The 19,683-nt window shown below is 42.8% G+C and overlaps 1 protein-coding gene across 2 annotated transcripts in view; it reads left to right on the top strand.

Moving 5' to 3' along the window:
• The window catches only part of Gnal (G protein subunit alpha L), a 103,250-nt gene that overhangs the window by 59,782 nt on the left and 23,785 nt on the right, over positions 1–19,683 (top strand). For both annotated transcript variants that reach the window (XM_057788411.1, XM_057788412.1), the window contains exon 5: positions 11,819–11,916. In XM_057788411.1, the coding sequence (XP_057644394.1) occupies positions 11,819–11,916 (98 nt within the window). The remainder of the gene's footprint in view (positions 1–11,818; positions 11,917–19,683) is intronic.

Genomic DNA, 19,683 nt, shown 5'->3' with positions numbered 1-19,683 from the left:
TGTCCAAGTAAGATGTCATGACTGCTTCTCCCCCATCTGTGAGAACTGGATTCTCTGCGGAAGGTGCTTTGGGATCAGAGAACTGGGTGATATTGCTTAAGTGAGGAACGGATACCTAAACCACAGTGGTCCCAGGCAACGATCAGTGCATTACACAGCTATCACACAGACTTCTCGTTTTTTCGAATGTAAACTTGATTACCTGTTTTCCTGGAGATTCAAGGACGTTTTCCTTGATATAAGAACACATAATTTCAGCTAAAGATGACAAGATAAATAGTTCTGCTTCCTGTAATTCTTCAGATGCCTTCAATTATGTGCTCTTGGTAGACTGACAAGCGAATAATAGCCAGCCATTCTATTTATAGGGCGTCTTTTGTGTGGAGAGTCATGGGGATTCTTTTAAGTTGTTCTGACAATACCTGACCTGTATGAAGGAAGTTGTGTGTCTCCCTCATTACCCATGGTGCTTTGCTTTATTCTCGGTGATATGGCTGAATTCCATCTTTACCTGCTACCTCTTTGGTCTCTGCTGCAAAATTTGGGGAAGAGAAGTTTATTTGGGTTCACCATCTCAGACATTTTGGTCCATGGCTAACTGGCTATGCTGCTATGGTGTCCTAGTTCACTTTCTCTTGCTGTGTTAAACGTCTTGACCAAAAGCAACTTGGGCAAGAAAGGATTTATTTGGCTTACACGCCCCAATCACAGTCCATCACTGAGAGAAGTCAGGGAAAGAACCAATCAAGAGCAGAGGCAGCAGAAACCAGGAAGTAACCAGGAAGCTACCTCTAGTTTATTCTCTGTGGCTTGCTCAGGTAGCCTCATCATACAACCCGGAACTACCTGTCCAGGGATGGCACTGCCCACAGTGAGCTAGGTCCTTGATTAATTGATCACTAATCAAGAAAATACCCTCACAGACTTGCCTAATCTGATGGAGGCATGTTCCCAAGTGAGGGTCCCTCTCTCCAGGTGACCCTAGTTTGTGTCAAGTTGACATAAAAAGTTACTAGCACAAGACCTGTTGTAAAGTAGAGCATCTTGGTGGCAAGGAGTCATAGCAGAACAAAGTTGTCCACCTCACAGCAGCCAGAAGGCAGAGATGGGGTGGGCGAAAGAAGGAACAGAGAAGACACACTCTTCTGGGGTTATGTCCACTGTGACTACCAACCAGGCCCCACCTTCTAACAGCATATCTGGTAATAAACTCATCAGTGGGCCAATTCACTGATAAAGTTAGGGTTCAGGTCCAACCACCTCTCAGTGGCGCAACCAACTAAAGATGGCACTACCGGCTCATGAGCCTGTAAGGGAAGACACACCATATTCAAGCAGTAACACAGCTGTACGTGTCCCTGCCCCTGGAATGTCCTTGCTGCATTTCAGGGCACGCTTATCAGTGGTTCTCAACCTGTGGGTCGCAAACCCTTTGGCGCTCAAACAACCCTTTTGCAGGGTCAAATATCAGATATTATCATAGAATCGAATCCCAGATATCAAATCAAATATAATTCAATTGTAGAATCAAATTCTAGATATCAAATGTCAGATATTATTATAGAATTACAAAGTAGTGGGTAGTTGCCTAAGAAGTATGCATTATTACTGTAGTAATTTGAATCCCCCAATTACAGTGCTCAGAGAAAGGTGTGGATTTTCTGAAATTCTTGCTTTCTGGTTTTACAGAACCCGCAGGGCCACACCTGACCCACAGAACCAGAACAAGCTTTTGTCTTGTCCAACTGACAATATCACCAGATCACTTTAGGGTACATGTGCATAGCTGTCTGTTGACAGGAAGTGATCATTGGCCGACACTCACATTGTCACTCTTGAGTTCCGTCCATGCCTCTTCCTGATTTCCTGAACCTTGCCGTCAGTCATCTGGCAGGTGTAAGCTAGTGGTCACAATGTAACTGAGTATGACCACCTCAGAGGTATCAGCAGAATCTGCAGAGTGGGGGCATGTTCCCGTGGGCACTGTGATGTCCTCCTCCTGGGTAGTAGACATGGAGGTTCAGCATATATCCCTCCATGAACATCGCCTGGTTCCCACATGCATCCTCTCTGGCCTCCCTGCAGCAGACTGTTGGTGCATTTCTGCATGCCTTTGAGTCACTGCCCAAGCCTTGGTTTGAATACTTTACTGAAAGGTCAAAGGCCTCAGGTCATCTAGGAGGCTTCAGAGTATGATAGGGCGAATCACTGAAACCAACACGATGGTTTAAATGTTCCCACATCCATCCTCACCTCACATCCTTTTTCCCCTGGTCAGGCTGGCAATACAAGTATCATCCTCTTTCCAAGGCTTAGAGGTCTGGGCCTCTCTCATCCACCCTAGAACCTCATGTGTCCTGTAGCTATTTCTAGAATCAAGCCCTCAAACCTGGATGGCCTCTCCTTCTCTATGCGTCTCCTCTCTGCTCATTTAAGTCTTGCCATCTTGCCATCTTGCCAAATCTGCATGGCCACATTTTTGGCACACACCGCCCACCCCCACGCTGTGCTCAGAGCCACTAAAGAATTCCCGTGGCTCGTTCCTGTCAGTCATTCCTGTCCTATCCCGCCTTCCAGAGGTTGGTCACCAAACTCATCTACTTATTTCATCCTTGCCTGTCCTTGTGACCCTCTCACCCCACATACTCAAGACCTCCAGTCCAGGCCTTGTCTACCTTTGAGCCATGCACTGCTCAGTCCTGGCTATGGTGCCACCCTTGGCCCAGAAATACTCCAACCACTGAGCTGTCCCCTGGGACAGTTGAGGGAACTGAGCTTCACTAGTCATCATGAAGAACCCCCCATCTGGGGAGGAGCTTGGTCCTACCTCCACTTGATAAGCCATGCTTTGTTGACTTTCATGGGATGCCTGCCCCTCTCTGAAAGGAGATGGAGGAAGAGTGGATGGGGGGTGTATAAAGGAGGTGGGGGAAATACAGGAGGAGAGGAGTGAGGGAAACCGTGGTCAGTATGTAAGATAAATGAAATGTTTTAATATAAATAAGAAGAATCCACCCATCTGGGCTTAAATCCAAGGAGTCAGATATTAAAATCCAAGTGCAAGCCCTATGGCTATTATCTGATGGGCCTCATTAGAAGCCTTTGTGTGTCTCACACTACAGGTTTCCCAAAGAAATGTCTATCTAATTCTACCAGCCCTGTTAGTTGGAATACAGCAGACCAACCTGTAGACATTGGCTTTAAATTTGGCTGGAGTCCTCCAGAGAAGGTGTCTCCTTTTCCTGTGCTGCCTCAGCAGACACAAGAGCTTGGGTGACTCAGAAGGCCAAGGACGAGAATAATTACATAACTCGAGTTTGATTTTTCTGAGGCGAAGTCTTGTCAAGTAACAGTGCATTGTCTGTGAGCAAAGACTGAAGTCGTGATTCTTGGAGCCTCTTTTCCCCCAGTGAAAATAATTAATTATTTTATTTCTGAGCCCACACAAATAAGTTTCTGTTCTGAATCTCTTCGGCATGCTGTACTTGTGGTTTTCTCAGAGAACTGGGATTTACAGAGGCTCTTAGGTTTAGGAGTGGGAGGACTGTAAAAAGAAAAAAAATCTCAAAAGCTAAAAAACTATTTTTGTGTGGGGCGGAGGGTTAGTAAGGAAAGTTATGTTCCCATCACCAAAGGGTAGATTTAATTACTTCTCTCTCCACTAAGGGCCGTAGATCTGATTACTAACTTCTATGCTTAACACAGTTGTTTGGTAAGATGATAATTTGGAAACATGAGCTAGAATTTTGCATAGCTTTAAAAACAATTAGAATTTCTCACACACAAACACAAAAGAAATATAAGGACAGCCAAAACCGTGAAGGTTAGCATAGTGGCTATGGAGGTCCCATGGCTCAGTCCTCCTGTGTTTCCAATCTATACAAAATTCCAATTCTGTCCCAGTCAAAAAGTGCCTCATAAGCTCATAAACTAGCAGGTAAAGGTAGCAAGTTTATAAAAGGCAAAACTTATATAGACATCAATTTGTATGCTACTCAGAATGTCCAAAAATGAAATATTTGACAAAGCTTTAGTGCTAGAGAGAGAACCCAAACTAATAATAATAGAGATGAATTGGGAGAGACATCACAACAGACTCTGGGAGAACTCCAAAAATCATAAAGACACAGTTTTAAAATTGTTTCATACCAAGCTGGAAATTATAAAAGAAATGAATTTCTAGCTATATATAGTCTACCGAAGCTGAAGCAAGATGAAATAAATAATTTAAATAGATTCATGGTGTCCAATGAGACAGAAAAGATGACAAAAAATAGCCCAGCTGATCCACTGAATATAGAGTCAGTGAAGAAGTCTACCAGACCTGAGAACTAACATCAGTACTCCTCAGACCACTCCACAAAAGAGGAAGATGAGGGGATATTTTAAATTCTTTTTATAAAGTCAGTATTACCCTGATACCAAAACCACCCAAAACCAAATTTTAAAAAATAAGATAATTATAGGCCAACAGCTCTGAGGATCATGAGCAAAAAAAAAAAAAAAAAAAAAAAAAAAAAAAAAAAAAAAAAAATTCAATAAAATACTTGCAAACACAATCCAAAAACACTTGAAAAAATCAAGTTGACGTCATATCAGAGATGCAGAGATGGTTTAACATAGCATAAATAAATAAATGTAATCTATCACATAAATAGACTCAAGGACAGAAACACTACAACCATTTCATTGAACGCAGAAAATGCTCTTTGATAAAATGCAACATCCCTTCATCATAAAAGTCCCAGAGAATCTAGGAATAGGGGGACATGTCTTGGCATAATAACACACACAATGATAACATTCAACAATTCCTTAGCCAACATCTTGCTTAAATGGGAAAAATTCAAACCATTTCCACTGAAATCAACAAGACAAGATGCCAACTCTCCTCATTCCTGTTCAATCAATACTTGAAGTCATAGACGAGGCATAGAGGTTCATGCCTTTAATCCCAACACTTTGGAGGCAGAGGCTGTCAGATCTCTATGAGTATGAGGCCACCCTGATCTAAATTGTGAGTTTCAGGACAGCCAGAGCTACATAGTGAGACCCTGTCTTGAAAAACAGAAAGAAAAAAAAATTTTGAAATCTTAGTTACAGCATTAAGATAAATAAAGGCGATAAAGGGGGTACAAACAGGAAAGGAAGAAGTCAAAGTATCCTTAGTCAAAGTATTCTTATTTGTAGATGAAATGATTCTAAATATTAAAAAATCCTAAGGACTCTGACAGAAACCTCCCGCAGTTGATAAATATACTCAGCATAATAGTAAGTTTGTAAACAACAAACACACTGAGAAAGAAATCGGGGAAAATCTCATTTGCAATAGCCTCAAAACAATTATATAATGTGTGTGTGTGTGTGTGTGTGTGTGTGTCTGTGTGTGTCTGTGCTGTGTATTGGTGGTAAAATCTAATCAAAAAGGTGACCTATAAAAATAAATATCACTGGGTGGTGGCGCATGCCTTTAATCCCAGCACTCGGGAGGCAGAGGTAGGCGGATCTCTGTGAATTCGAGGCCAGTGTGGTCTACAAAAACTAGTTCCAGGACATGCTCTAAAGCTACAGAGAAACCCTGTTTCGAAAAACCACCAAAAAAATAAATAAATAAAAATAAATATAAATATAAGTGAATGCAAAATAACAAAGGTTTTTTTGCAAAGACATTCAACAAAAGATGCAAAATATGTGAACATTGAAAACTATTAAATAATTCATAATAGGCATATGATGTTCATAGAAGATTCATGGTTAAGATGCCGTTTATCCATTTTGAGCTGTAACACCAATCAAAGCATAAGCAAGATAATCCTGAAATGGATCCTGAGTATATGAAACTCAGAAACTTAGAATAACCCTAAGAATGTTGTAACAATGTTAGAGTACGGAAAAAGATTAGAGACCTTGAAGCTTCCTAATTTGGAAGCTGGAAGTGAAGCTAGTGTTAGACTCCACAGGACAGAAACTATGGATTCAACTCCAGAAACACACAGGTAGGAAAGAAAGAAACTCATTCTATGGTTACTAGAAATCTGCAATGATCCAGACAGCCTGGTGTGGATATAAAGATGACAGAGGTGTCAGGCAATGGATTAGAACCAAAGTTCCAGAAATAGACCCATGCCAAAATTAATTTACTGGATTAGTGTGCAAATGTATGAGCTAAAACTATAACATTTATAGAAAACATGGAGAAATTTTAATTTTGAATTATCCAAAGACTGCTCTGATAGAACACAGAGAGAACCATAAAACCTAAAAGAAAATGAATTGACTAATCGAATATCACCAAAAATTTTAAGTTGTGTTCATCAACTGACACCTCAGAAAATTAAAGTTCAAGAGAAGATATACATAAACCCCGTATCTAAGAAAGATTTTAACTTCAGATGCCATTTTTGATATCATTTATTCTTTTTTTAAAAAAATCAGTAATCAGAAGACAAAAGATGATGAACAAGAACCCAGGTGTGGCAGTACACGCCTGCACTCAATCCGATCACTCAGGAAGCTCAGACAAGAGGATTATTTATGAATTCAAGGGCAGTTTGGGCTGCAGAGCAAGTTCCAGGCCCGTCTGAAGCTGAAAGAGAGAGGGAGAGAGAAGGAAGGAGGACGTGGCCAAGGCGACGATCTCCCACATCATCTGCCCTTAATGAGATGAAAGTTAGGACCACAATGGGTCCTAATTAAGAAGAAGAAAGATAAAGTGAGTACTGGTGAGAAGGCGGAAGCTGGATCCTAGACCACACCTCTGCGAGTGCACAGTGGATCCATGGCACTGCCACCGTTCAAAGCAAGTTGGCAGTTTTTACAGCTACACATCCATTACCATATAACCCAGCTAAGCTTCCCGCCTAAGAAAAACGAAAACCAAAGTCCATAGAAAACTAATACAGCACTCTTTATATCTGTTCAAAAGTGGAAACACAGCTCAGGAATGGCTCAGTGGGTAAAAGTGCTGTGTGCTGCACAAGTCCAGTGACCTTAGTTCGATCCCCAGAGCCCACAGTGGAAAGAGAAAACCAACCCCCAAAAGGTCCTCTTTACATACAGCGCTACAGTATGCATATGCCCACACTCACACACACAGAAATAATTAATAATAATAATAATAATAATAATAATAATAATCAACATTTGAAAACTAGAGACAACCAGATGTCTATCAACTGGTGTGTGAATGACCGAAAATAGTGCACTTAGACAATGGGCTAGACCTCTGCAATCAGAAAGAACAAAGGCAGAGGACATAGCTCAGGACGTAGCTCAGTGGTAGGCCAGTTGCTTAGCATATGCAAGGCCTGGGTTCAGTCACAAGCAAAAGGAAAAAAAAAATAAAAGATAAAATATTTAAAAACACATTAGTAACATGCATAGCCAAGTGAATGGATCCAAAATATATTATGCTAAGTGAGAAAGAAGCTAAACACAAAAGATTACATGATTTCATTTGTATAAAGTCTGTGGAAAAGGTAAAATCACAGTGACAGCCTAAGTCAGCAGTCATCCATCTGGCCCTGGGGTAGTGGTAGGTCTTGATCCAAAAGAAGGGTGACCATCTCCTGAGGTGATGGAATGTTCCTACCTGACTGTTGGTGGCTGCACCACGCTATAGAAGGGTAAAGCTTATGGCATGTAAAATATACCCGAAAGTTGGTTTTTTTTTTTTTTTTTTTTTTTTTTTTGGTTTTTCGAGACAGGGTTTCTCTGTGGCTTTGGAGCCTGTCCTGGAACTAGCTCTGTAGACCAGGCTGGTCTCGAACTCACAGAGATCCACCTGCCTCTGCCTCCCAAGTGCTGGGATTAAAGGCGTGCGCCACCATCGCCCAGCTCGAAAGTTGTTTTGAAATGATGTTGAGAATAGTAATAGGCAAATCCTATATGCAAAACTCGACGGGTGTGTGTGTGCTGTCCCCCATGCCCACACTGTCCCCCATGCTGTCCCTGGACCCAGGAAGCTGCTGTGGGCGAGAGTGGAGGATTCCCAGCATGCTCTGAGACCAGGCTCAGCTTTTTCCAGTTCAGCGGATGTGAAGAAAATGAAGTCTACTCAGTTCTCACTCTAGTGTCTGGAATATGGAGCTGAATCAGCTGTTTCATGGGTTATTTGAGACACAGAAAAGACCTGGTATCCAAGATCCCAGAATGTTACCTGGAGCACAAAGGATGCCTAGTGAGGGTGGGATATGATCATCTTTTAGTGTGTCATTTTTGATACTGTCTCTGGTCGTTGTACTTCATGCTAGCAAAGGCAAGGGTTTGGGACTGCTCAGTGGTTTACATGTTTGGGTTCGTAGGATTTTTCCTAGCACGGTTTCTGAAATCTGTTCCTAAGTAGAACTTTTAAGACTTACAATTGACTCTTCATATGGATAGGTTCTATATCTAAGAAGCCAACCAATCAAGATTCATAGATACCTGAAGGGAAATCTGTGAGGGTCCTAAACAGACACAAACTTTCTTCTGTCCTTACTCCCTAAGGATACAGTAGAGCAACTATTTCCACGGTTCTTACATGACCTCAATACTATACATCACCTAGAAGGGGGTTGGAGGCTGTAACTCAGTTGGTAGAGTGCTTTGCCAGTGTGCACGAAGCCTGGCATTTGGTCCTGAGCAGTGCACACCTGTAATCCCAGTACTCAAGATGGGAGGCAAGAGGACTGAGGAACACAAGCCAAGGTCATCCCCTGCCACATAGCAACTTCAGGGCTACATGAGATCTTGTCTCAAGAAGAGGAGGAGGAATCATCGTTGTCATCAAGTCAGGGTCTGTAAGATTAAAACTCCATCATAGACATAAATAGCTCGTTTGTGCAGGAGGACTCCTGACACCAACCCTGGAGGTATTTTCTGTACATCATCTTTGAAAGAATATCATGCGTGAGCATAAGGAACAATATCTTCTCACTATCCAGTGACGAGTTCCACTAGCCCAGGGGGCAGGACTGGCTGGGGACTGCTGCCACTAGGAAGAACTGGGCAGCCACGCCCTACAGTGTGCAAGGCCACTTACACATCCCATAGCTCAAGAAATAAGATGATTTCAGTTTGCATTTCAAAATGAAAACTGTCCCGAGTGTGTATAACCCAGAAGTGATTTGTGTATGTTAGTATAGAAATTACATAGAAAATGGCATTCTTATGTTTTCTGTTGTCATCCATCTGTTTTCTTTTTTTAAAAAAAGTTATGAAGAATCTGATAGCAGAAACAAAAACAGGTTATCATCTGAGAATTGCAAACTTTTTTAAACATACTATCAATTCCAGGTAGTGGGAGACGGTGGAAGGATAAGGTTGTGAAAACAATGGGCAGTGGTTAGGTACTTTACTTTTTTTTTTTTAAATATTTATTTATTATGTATACAATATTCTGTGTGTATGCCTCCAGGCCAGAAGAGGGCACCAGACCTCATTACTGATGGTTGTGAGCCACCATGTGGTTGCTGGGAATTGAACTCAGGACCTTTGGAAGAGCAGGCAATGCTCTTAACCTCTGAGCCATCTCTCCAGCCCACTTTACTTTTTTTTTTAACTTTGAATTTTACTTAAAATTATGGTCCCTGGGGAGATGACTCAGCAGATAATGTGCTTGCTCAGCAAATGTGAGCATCTGTGCTCAGATCCCCAGCACCCACATAAATGCCTGTCACACTGGCACTCAGAAGGCAGAGGAGAAGGCTCCCAGGCAGAGAAAGCCAGTTAGGTAGAGTTTTCATCTCAGTGAGCTCTGGATTCATCTGAGAGACCCCGCCTTGATATACAAGGCCAAAAGCCATCAAGGGAGACTCCCAATGTCAGTCTTGGAAGGCTCCATGCACTTGCATACATGATCACACAGATGCCCACATGTGCAGACATAAGTACACACACATGTACACACCACACACATATACATTCACATGAAAGAATACGAAAGTTTGCTTGAGAACCTAGTTTTGAAGAACAGTTTTAAATGCGGTGCTGTGTTTTAGATAATACAGCTCAGCCTCTTGGAAGAGTCAAAAGTATCTGTGTATTTCAGTTGCTTAAACATACAAAAATCTCAAGATGCTTCTCATTCGGAAATAAAGAAAACAGAAATGTCAGCGTCACATCGCTCCTTAGCCTTCCATTTCTAAATACTTCCCAATGGCACAGGAGAGCTGGGACACAGACATTGGTTGATACAAGAGGCAGCCCAGATGTATCCCACAGTGACCTTGAGAGATGTGGATCTGAATGATGCTAGCACCTATGAGCCTATCCTTCCAGTCCCACCCCACCCAGCAAGCACCTGGCCCGCTGTCACTGACCAGATAGCACCTGGTTCTAATTTGGGTGCCACCTCTCCTCTGCCACCTGGACGAGGGTTCTGCAGGGTGCCACAGCACCTCTGCACTTCTACTGGCTCCAGTCCCTGTGACAAGCTTTCCATGACCTGGTCTCCAGAGAGTCTAACGTCTTCCTATATCTGTCCGCTAGCCTCATCCCAGTTAGTTCAGGATCTGACCTGTGTGGGGTCTTTTCTGTGACCAGCTGCTGTGACCACCACATTGGCCCACTATGCAGGGTGAGGGTGTGGGGAGCCAGCTCTCCCGACTCTGACATGAACTGGAGGAACTTGGGAGAGCTTCCCAGAGAGAGGCAGGAGCCTGCCCCTGCTGGCACTTTCCTCTGATTTGTGTTTTCCTTTCCTAACCCAAGAACCAAGTAAGGGGACTGCTGCTCTTCTCACTTATTAACCGGCCTTGACTCGTCCTGGGCACCTCTTAAACTGCCAGTGGAAACTATGTGGGCTTTTAGAAAATGTAGAATAGTATCATGGTTCCTAGATTCAAACCCAGCCCAATCTGTTTTATGTTAAGTCAATCACCTGGAGAGGAATCAAGTAGCCCAGAACTAGTGACATGACTTTATGGTAAGGGCAGGTCTTTCAGTGGGTCCTGCTGCCATAATGGGTGAGCATGGTGACCTTATGACTCCTGGGTGAACCAAAACTCACAGTTCGTATTTAACTCATGGTTTACTTTAAACACAAAGAAACAAAACCCTCATAATAAAGTGGTCCATCACTTAGCAGGCATAATACTGAAGGTTGAAGCAGGAGAATCATAAATTTGAGACCAAGCTGGGCTAACTGAGACCCCATGGCAGATTTTTTTTATGTTAATGGGCCAATTTAATCTATCTACTTTGATATGTCAAGGTTTTTTTTATTTATTTAATGTGTATGGGTGTTTTGCTTCATGTGTACCACATGTGTGTCTAGTGCCCAAGGAGGCCAAAAGAGGGCACTGTATTCCCTTGAACTAGAATTACACATGACTGTGAGCTACCATTTGGATAATAAGATTCAAACCCAGGGTCCTCTGCAGAAACAGCAAATTTTCTTAACCACTGAACCATCTCTCCCGCCTGCCATTCTGATCTTACCTCACATTAAAAAGTCACGAGACAGCTGCTGAGATGGACCTTAGACTGTCTGTGTCTTCCATTGCCAAGGCGATGGCTTAGCTCTCAAAAGCACTGAATTTTAAGAGCCGAACAATTATGTTCTTGTTTTATAATTAATGACTGGCACTGATTTTTGACTCCCAGGTTTCATTCTGGTGGGCTTTGTGAAGAGTTGGGAGGTTCCATAGCTTGCATGAGTTGTGAGAGTCCAATGGCCTGCTTTGCCTCATGCTGAACCATCAGTGCACATGGCGGTGTAGAGCTTAAACCAAATAATCCCCGCCCTCCTCGCAACTTCTGTCTTGCAGTTTCTTCTCCCTCTTCACTTTGTAAAATATCCTGATGTGTGTTTTCTTGTCATTCTTCCCACCCTTAGGAATTCTTTGATCACGTGAAGAAGCTGTGGGACGATGAGGGGGTGAAGGCCTGCTTTGAGAGATCCAATGAGTACCAGTTGATCGACTGTGCACAATAGTAAGTTGCTTCCCTGGCCAGGCCTCTGTGAAACGTGATTGCATTCCTGGTTGTGCTGCCCTCCCTGGGATTCTGAGGCTTCCTGAAGCAGGGAGCAAGTGTAGCTTTTGACTTCCAAAGTTAGCTTTCTAAATGAGGTGTGTTCAGAAACATTGTTTCTAAAGGTGTGTTCAGTAACATAGTCTCTAAAGGAGGAGTGATCCGTAACATTGTTTCTAAAGGAGGAGTGTTCAGTAACATTGTTTCTAAAGAAGGTACATCCAGTAACATTGTTTCTAAAGGAGGAGTGATCCGTAACATTGTTTCTAAAGGAGTTGGGTTCAGTAACATTGTTTCTAAAGAAAAAGTGTTCGGTAACATTGTATCTGAAGGAGGTCTGTTCAGTAACATTGTATCTAAAGGAAGTGTGTTCGGTAACATTGTTTCTAAAGGAGGTATGTTCAGTAACATTGTTTCACAGAAGAATCAAAATAACTTTCACTCACTTTGTCCTGATCATTTCAATTCTCTTCATTTTTTTATTGCTACAAAGACTTAAAGGCGTGTTTCTAAATTATAATGTACCTAAATATTCATCATTATATTTTAATTTTGAAATAAGACTCCAAAATTAAATTTTTAATATCAAAATTTGTAGGGCTGGGGAATGGCTCGGTGTCTAGGAGCACTGACTGCTCTTCCAGAAGACCTGAGCTCAGTTCCCAGCAGCCACATGGCAGCTCACAGCTGCCTGTAACTCCAGCGTTAGAGGATCTGATGCCCTCTGCTGGCCTCCTCCAGCACCTGCACACACCATGCACAGAGATATACAGACACATGCACCTAATTTAAAATAGAATAAAGTCTGTTTCCTATCGGTTCCCTGGGCTTATTGCACTTTGGAATTCAGCATCATGAAGCTAAAACTAGTCTCAGGCAGGTTTTCTTTCTCCTTTTGCTACTGTTTTGGAATACTTCTGGCTTGAATCAGCAGTGACTTCAGTGTGTTCTGGTTGGGTGATAGTGAAAATGAAAACAAACTGATTATGAGACAGAAGTGAGAGTTGACCACACACCCCTGGTCATACAACTGCCTGTAACCAGGGTACTAAGAATCAACGGTGACTTTTCTCATCCTGCTGTTTCCTGTGGGATCAATAAATCTGTGTACCAGGGAAATGATGTTTTCCTATTGTCTGAGATCGAGCACAGACCAGTGTTGGATCTCACCCATAGATTCCAGGTGGTTTGCTTCTTGAACAGGCTTAAACTGTCTTCTCTAGGGCCTTTTGAAACAAACAAGTATGATATGCATCCCTTCAGTGGTGGCTCCCAAGTCCGTCTCCTTGCAAAGTAAAAACTGTGAATTAATGATCTCTGTGTTAAAACCCCCTTTGTTCCCAAGGTGCAGAAGCAAGTGGTGATAGTAGCCTGGGACTCAGGTCCAACCATACTGATGCTCTGTCCATTTCATGACCAGTGATGACATCAGCTACCTGTTTAAATGCCCTCTGGGATTTGGAATAATCCAGTTTTCTAGTATCATATTTAACCATTTTAATGAGTTAGTTCTAAGTGCACTGTCACTGGAACTTTCTCTGTAGAGGTCAAGCTCACAGAAAAGCTGTTGATGTATGAGAAAAAATAAAATAATTGTTTTCAGAAGTGTGATCAAGGCCTGGCTCTTAAAGCATATGGTCATCCTTATGTTTATTATGAAGTTGAGGCAGGAGGATCATGAGTTTGAGGACTACCTACATTATATAACTTCTATTAACCTACAAGGCAAAGCAGGAAATGCCAGCCACTGGGCTCTCTAGCATAGCTAGTGATAGCAATAAAATTCACATATGTCTGTGTAATCGGAAACTGCTTGTTCATTTTCCAGCTGCCCAGACCCATATAACCACACAAAAACTATATTAAATACAACACTATATTAATACAACAGCTATTTGGCCAATAGCTTAGGCATGTTCCTAGCTAGCTCTTATATCTTAAATTAACCCTAATTTAATCTACTAATATGTGTATTGGCCACAAGGCTGTGGCTTATCAGTGCAGGCATGTTACTGCTTCAGTGGGATCTCTGACTCTACTCTGTCTTCTCTCTCTCTCTATCTATCTATCTATCTATAATATTATAGATAGATAGATAGATAGAGAGATAGATAGATAGATAGATAATGAATAAAGCTGTTTTGGCTAATGGTTTAGCAGAGTCAAGCCAGTAGGGAAATTCAAACATATATATATATATATGTGTGTGTGTGTGTGTGTGTGTGTGTGTGTGTGTGTGTGTGTGTGTGTATGACTTGGGGCAAAGGAAAACAGTGGTACCATGTAATGATGAGCAGTGGGCTGTGTCCCACCACCCAGCTGCCCACACGGCTAGCTCTACCCAAAATAATTACACGGAAGCTGTATTCTTTTAAATACTGCTTGGCCCATTCATTCTAGCCTCTTATTGACTAATTCTAATAATCTGTGTAGCACCACGAGCTGGTGGCTTACCAGGGAGATTCTTAACCTGCGTCTGTGTCGGGTGGGAGAATCATGGCGACTCCTTGACTCAGCTTTCTTTCTCCCAGCATTCTGTTCTATCTACTCTGCCTACCTAATTTTCTGTTCTATTAAAGGGCCAAGGCAGTCTCTTTATTTAACCAATGAAATTAACATAAAACAGAAGACTCTTCCCCCATCAGCACCAAGCTCCCTGGAGTTGTGATAGGACAAATAAGTTAGATACCCAAACCTTATGGAACAGTGCCTGGGACACAGTTGACCCCTTGTTAAGTATTCCTGCTGGTATGTGACTGAAACACTTAGTTCCAGAGAGGTAGACTGAGGCAACCCAGAATCCATTTCCCAATGCTAGATATAACCACTGAAAGAGATTTCTGATTTCTTTCTTGACTTCTGTCCTTGCAAACTGCAGAAAGCCATGAATAAAAAGTGCGTCGTGAACAAGGCTCCTGGCCTCACACTGAGTAAGACCCCTTTCAGGCTTGCTAGGAATAAAAGCTTTTTTAACCTCACACCTGTTCAAGTCACAGGAAGCTGCCACCTTGGAGACTTGGGAACCTGGCTCTTCATAACTCCCCTTGCAGCGCCATCTTATCCACCTTACACTGGCTCACTTGTGTCTCCTAACAACCATCTTGTTTCCCATCTATGCTAGGTTTCTAGGGCTAAGGGAATAGAGGAATGGTTCACATGTGGTTGAGACCCCTTGGTGAGGGGGCTCAAATGACCCTTTCACAGGGTCACCTAAGGGCATCAGAAAACACCAATCTTTACATCATGATTGATAACAGTAGCAAATTTACAGTTAGGGAAGTAGCAACAAAAATAATTTTATGGTTGGGGCTCACCACAATGTGAGGAGCTGTATTAAAGGGTCACAGCATTAGAAAAGTTGAGAACTAGAGTTTTCAGGGGGGAATGCATTATTTCTATAAATTTGATGAACCAATACATAGCTGCCAGAGTTTTTTAAGTTGCTGAGTAAATGTTAGGAAAATGTAAGCTGTGACCGTCTCCCATCATTGTCACTTCCTAAAAGAAAGGACACACACATGCACCACGTGGGCAGAGGGATGGGACCATGATCCTGTGCTGTTTGCCCACTCACGAGACTTTGTTCTTCTCCGGTCAACTTGGCATTTCCGTGGGAAGGAAGCCTTTGGCAGTCTTGTATGTGACAGAGTCAGGTATTGCTGATGGCATTAGATAGTTCATCGCTGTACAAACATCATAGAGCATGCAGAGCCTCTGAACGCCCAGGCTACCAGGTAGACAGTTAGAGACACGGATAAGTGTTTACTGGCCTACTCTTTCGAGAACTTTGATGAATAAAACAACACACAATTAAGTCACACGCACACACACACACACACAAGAAGAATTGGTTTAATCAAGAGATAAAATAGGGACTAAAGATGAATCCGAGGTTGAGTGTTTCCTGCTCTTCCAGCACCCAGGTAGCCCACAACCACCTGAAACTACAGATCTGAGGAACCCAATGCCCTCTCTTGGCCTCAGCAGGCCCCCACACATACATGGCATACACACGTATACAGATACAGATTCACACGTATACACACAAAAAAATATCTATATCTCTTTGTAAAAAAGAGACAAGGTAAACACCAGATTGCGAGGCAGCTGCTGTCAAAACCCAGCATTCTAGTTTCCGGTCCACTCTTTTTCCTATGCGTGGGAGGAACATCCTCTGAAATCACAATAGGAGTCCAGCATGGCACATATTACACTGATGTCACTCCCTCACCTTATCAAGTGTGATGTGCCGCGTGTGACTCATGGCTGTACTTTATCTGGCTGGCAACCCAGTGTGTGGTACATACCAGCATCGCTACAAACACCAAGAAATGCACTGTGCTGCATTCCAGGAGCTGTAAAGACTGGGAAGCAGAATCGTTCTGCTCCGTATAGTCTTAGAGACCACAGAGGATACTTCAGTCCAGCGAATATGGAGGCTTCCTATGCAACACGGGCTCATAGCTGAATTAACAAAGCAAGAGCCCCATATTGCATGTGCTACTGATTGGAGATACTGACCCTCGATTCCTTCACAAGTCCATACCACACCCTAGGTTCTCACACACTGCAACTTCCTCTTGCAGATCCTCTGGATCTTGATGTCGTTTCTTTTTTTTTTTTTTTTTTTTTTTCCTCATCTAGACTGCTAAGCGAAGTTCTGACTAATGTCTCGGGTGACTCTGAGTCACCCAAGTGCTGCTATGCTGCTCAGCAGTCCTGCACTTTGAATGCTGGGGCTCGCTTAGGAGTCATTTTTCTGTGCATAGCTCTCAGAACCAACTGGGGAAGAGTTGTTCAATGATGCTGAAAGTATCTTAGGGGCTTAAGAGACTGAGTTGCCCACTAAGATCTAAGAAGAGGCCAGGCCTGGTGGTGCCAGCTTGTAATCCCAGCTACTCAGAAGGTCTAGACAAGAAGATAGCAAGTTCAAGTCCCCTTCTGGGCTTGTGGAGTGAACTCCAGGACAGTTTGGTCAGCTTAATGAGAACCTAGCTCAAAACAGAACTGTAATTTTAGTTTTAGTTCAGTGGTTGCCCAGCATGCATGAGACCCTAGGTTTAACTTTCAATACCATAAAAAGTGACAGCATGAGGATCTAGCAGTCCACAAGAGACTCAGTTTGTTGTCCCCAGCCATTCACCCTTAGATTATGCCCAAGAGAATTATAGACATGAATCCATACAAACAGGTGTTCATAGCAACCTTACCCGTAATAGCCCAAATCAGAAACAACCCAAGTGCCCATCAACACACATAGATATGCAGTGTCTTTGCCGTAAAATGTATTCAGCAACAGAACAGAAAGGCAGAGCTAATGAACAAGTAGGAAATTGGCAGACCTGGAAGACGCCATGCTAAGCGATGGAAGTCAAACCCAAAGAGTCACAAATAAATGGTCCATGCGTATAAGATGCCTATGAATAGGCTAGAGCTGGCTCCGAGGTTAAGAGCACTAGCTGCTTCAGAGGTCCTGAGTTTACTTCCCAGTAACTACATAGTGGCTCACAACCATCTAAAATGAGATCTGGTGCCCTCTTCTGGTTTGCAGGCATATATGCAGACAGGAGACTGTACATGGTGGCTGGCTGGCTGGCTGGCTGGAGATAGATAGATAGATAGATAGATAGATAGATAGATAGATAGATAGATAGATAGATAGATAGATAGATAGATGGATAGATAGACAGATAGACAGACAGACAGGCAGGTTAATGGTACTGGGGACGGGGAAAGGAAGGGATTGAATAAGACTATTCAGGGTCTTTTACTCAGGGATGATGTGTGTATCAGTTACTTCTGTGCTGCTAGACAAAATGCCTGAAAGAAGCAACTTAAGGAAGGTTTTGTTTTGGCTTACAGTTTCAGGGGGTAGGGCATGGTGGTGCAATTCACTCACTGCATGTTAGGCCAGGATCAGGGGGAGGAATACCTATTGGCCTTCTCATTTTCTCTCAGCCTGTGGGTTAGCGTTACCCACTTTTAGGGTGAATTATCACTCCCTCAATTAATTCTCTCTAGAAATACCCAGAAGTGTGCCTCATCAATCTCCTAGGTGATCCTGAACATATGTATGTATGTATGCATACATACATACATATATAGATGTGGGGGGGGGCTAAAAAGGAAGAATGCAGGGCAGAAAAAAATGCTGGTATGTGTGTGGGCAGCAATCATGCAGGCCTGGTGACAATAGAGCTACAGCTACAACCTGCTCCTTCAGCCCTCCGAGTCCTCAGTTCATAATGATATAGCAGAGACAGGCACCTGTACTTGTGAGGACCGCATCTTTACCCTCAGCCAACCAACATCATGTGCCCCAGAAGCACCCTGGACACTGACGACCGTGTCCAGAGGGAAGAACCTTTGAAGTGTACCACATGGTTGCAGTAAACATTTGGAGGCTGTAAAGATATGCATTATGCTGTTTGGCACACAAGGAACAGAAATTTCCTCAGGTTGCTTCTAGGAGACGTAGGGTTTCTCCAAAGCTGTGTGGGAGCTAGTTTTGAATCAGCAGTACTTGCCGGGAGGCCCTGGGTAGGTGGTTTCTCTTTGGGATAACGGGTATATTGGCTACTCTCGAGTCTCTCTCTTCCTGTTTTCATCTCTTCCACCTTTCCCTTTGCAGACGAGATTCCAAAAGGTGTGGAGGAGTGGGGAGATAGGCAATGCTCAACCCGGGCCGCCTCACATCTGCCCTCTAGTCAGTTATTAGAACCCACTCAGCACTATCCCAGTTTGTGGTCACCTCTGTCCCTGAGCAGCAGCTCCTGCTTCCAGCAACAAGACTGGCATAATGGGATGGCGGCTGGGGGGCGGGGGGGAGGCGGGATCAGGATTACCACCGAGTTCAAAACTCCCCACTCGGATACAAATGTCTTTTTAACACCAAGCCAACTGCAAATTACCAGAGATTATATTTTATTCCAAGTTCCATAGTTCCCGCATTGAAAATTTAAACACAGTCTACTGAATTATCCCCCCATATGCATTTCCTCTAACGTCTCATAATAAGTGATTAAGTAACCATGGAAACAGCTATTTTAGGAGAGAGAAAATTGGTCCTTTGAAGATCTCTGTAAAATCAGACTTCACTTACTGTAACTTTCAACACCACCCAGTGTGGGCTCCTCTGCTTCGTACCAACACATAAGCTCATCTGGAAGCATATCCATTTCAAGAATTGCCTTGGGAAGACTCTTAGAATACCAAAGAAAGAGAAGAAAAAAATGCACAAGGTGAAGAGTCAGCTACCCCTTGTTCTGTAGTCCCAGACCTGTCGTTCCTCAACTGCCAGGTGTTTTCCCAGCCTCATTCACCACTCAGACTTCAAGTGCATGGCTCACTGCCAAGCCCGGGAAATGCTGAACTTTTAGAATAATCTGGCACCTATGTCATTTCAACTTCAAAGCTGGCCTTTGACAGGCTTTAAAATAAAAGAAAGTAGAATTTAAAAGATACATATTACATGATACCATTGAATTCATTAAAAATATAACTGTCACTAAGATGTATAAACATATTATTAACTATCCCTTTCACCTTTATTTTAGATAAATTAATTTCAGACTTATTTTCTAGATCTAAAAACTGGAACTGTCCCTGTATATGGACAGTGGTTGTTTTTTGTTCCAGTTATTTTATTTTATATTTTTCTTTCTCTTTTGCCATGGAAGTTGAGTAGTGGAGAGAATACAGGTGGTCAACACCTGCGCAGAAGGCTCT

Source organism: Chionomys nivalis, chromosome 14 (genome assembly GCF_950005125.1).
Source record: "Chionomys nivalis chromosome 14, mChiNiv1.1, whole genome shotgun sequence".
Classification (NCBI taxonomy): Eukaryota; Metazoa; Chordata; class Mammalia; order Rodentia; family Cricetidae; genus Chionomys; species Chionomys nivalis.
Note: the sequence above shows the minus strand (reverse complement) of the source record. Positions and strands in the feature narration are given on the sequence as shown.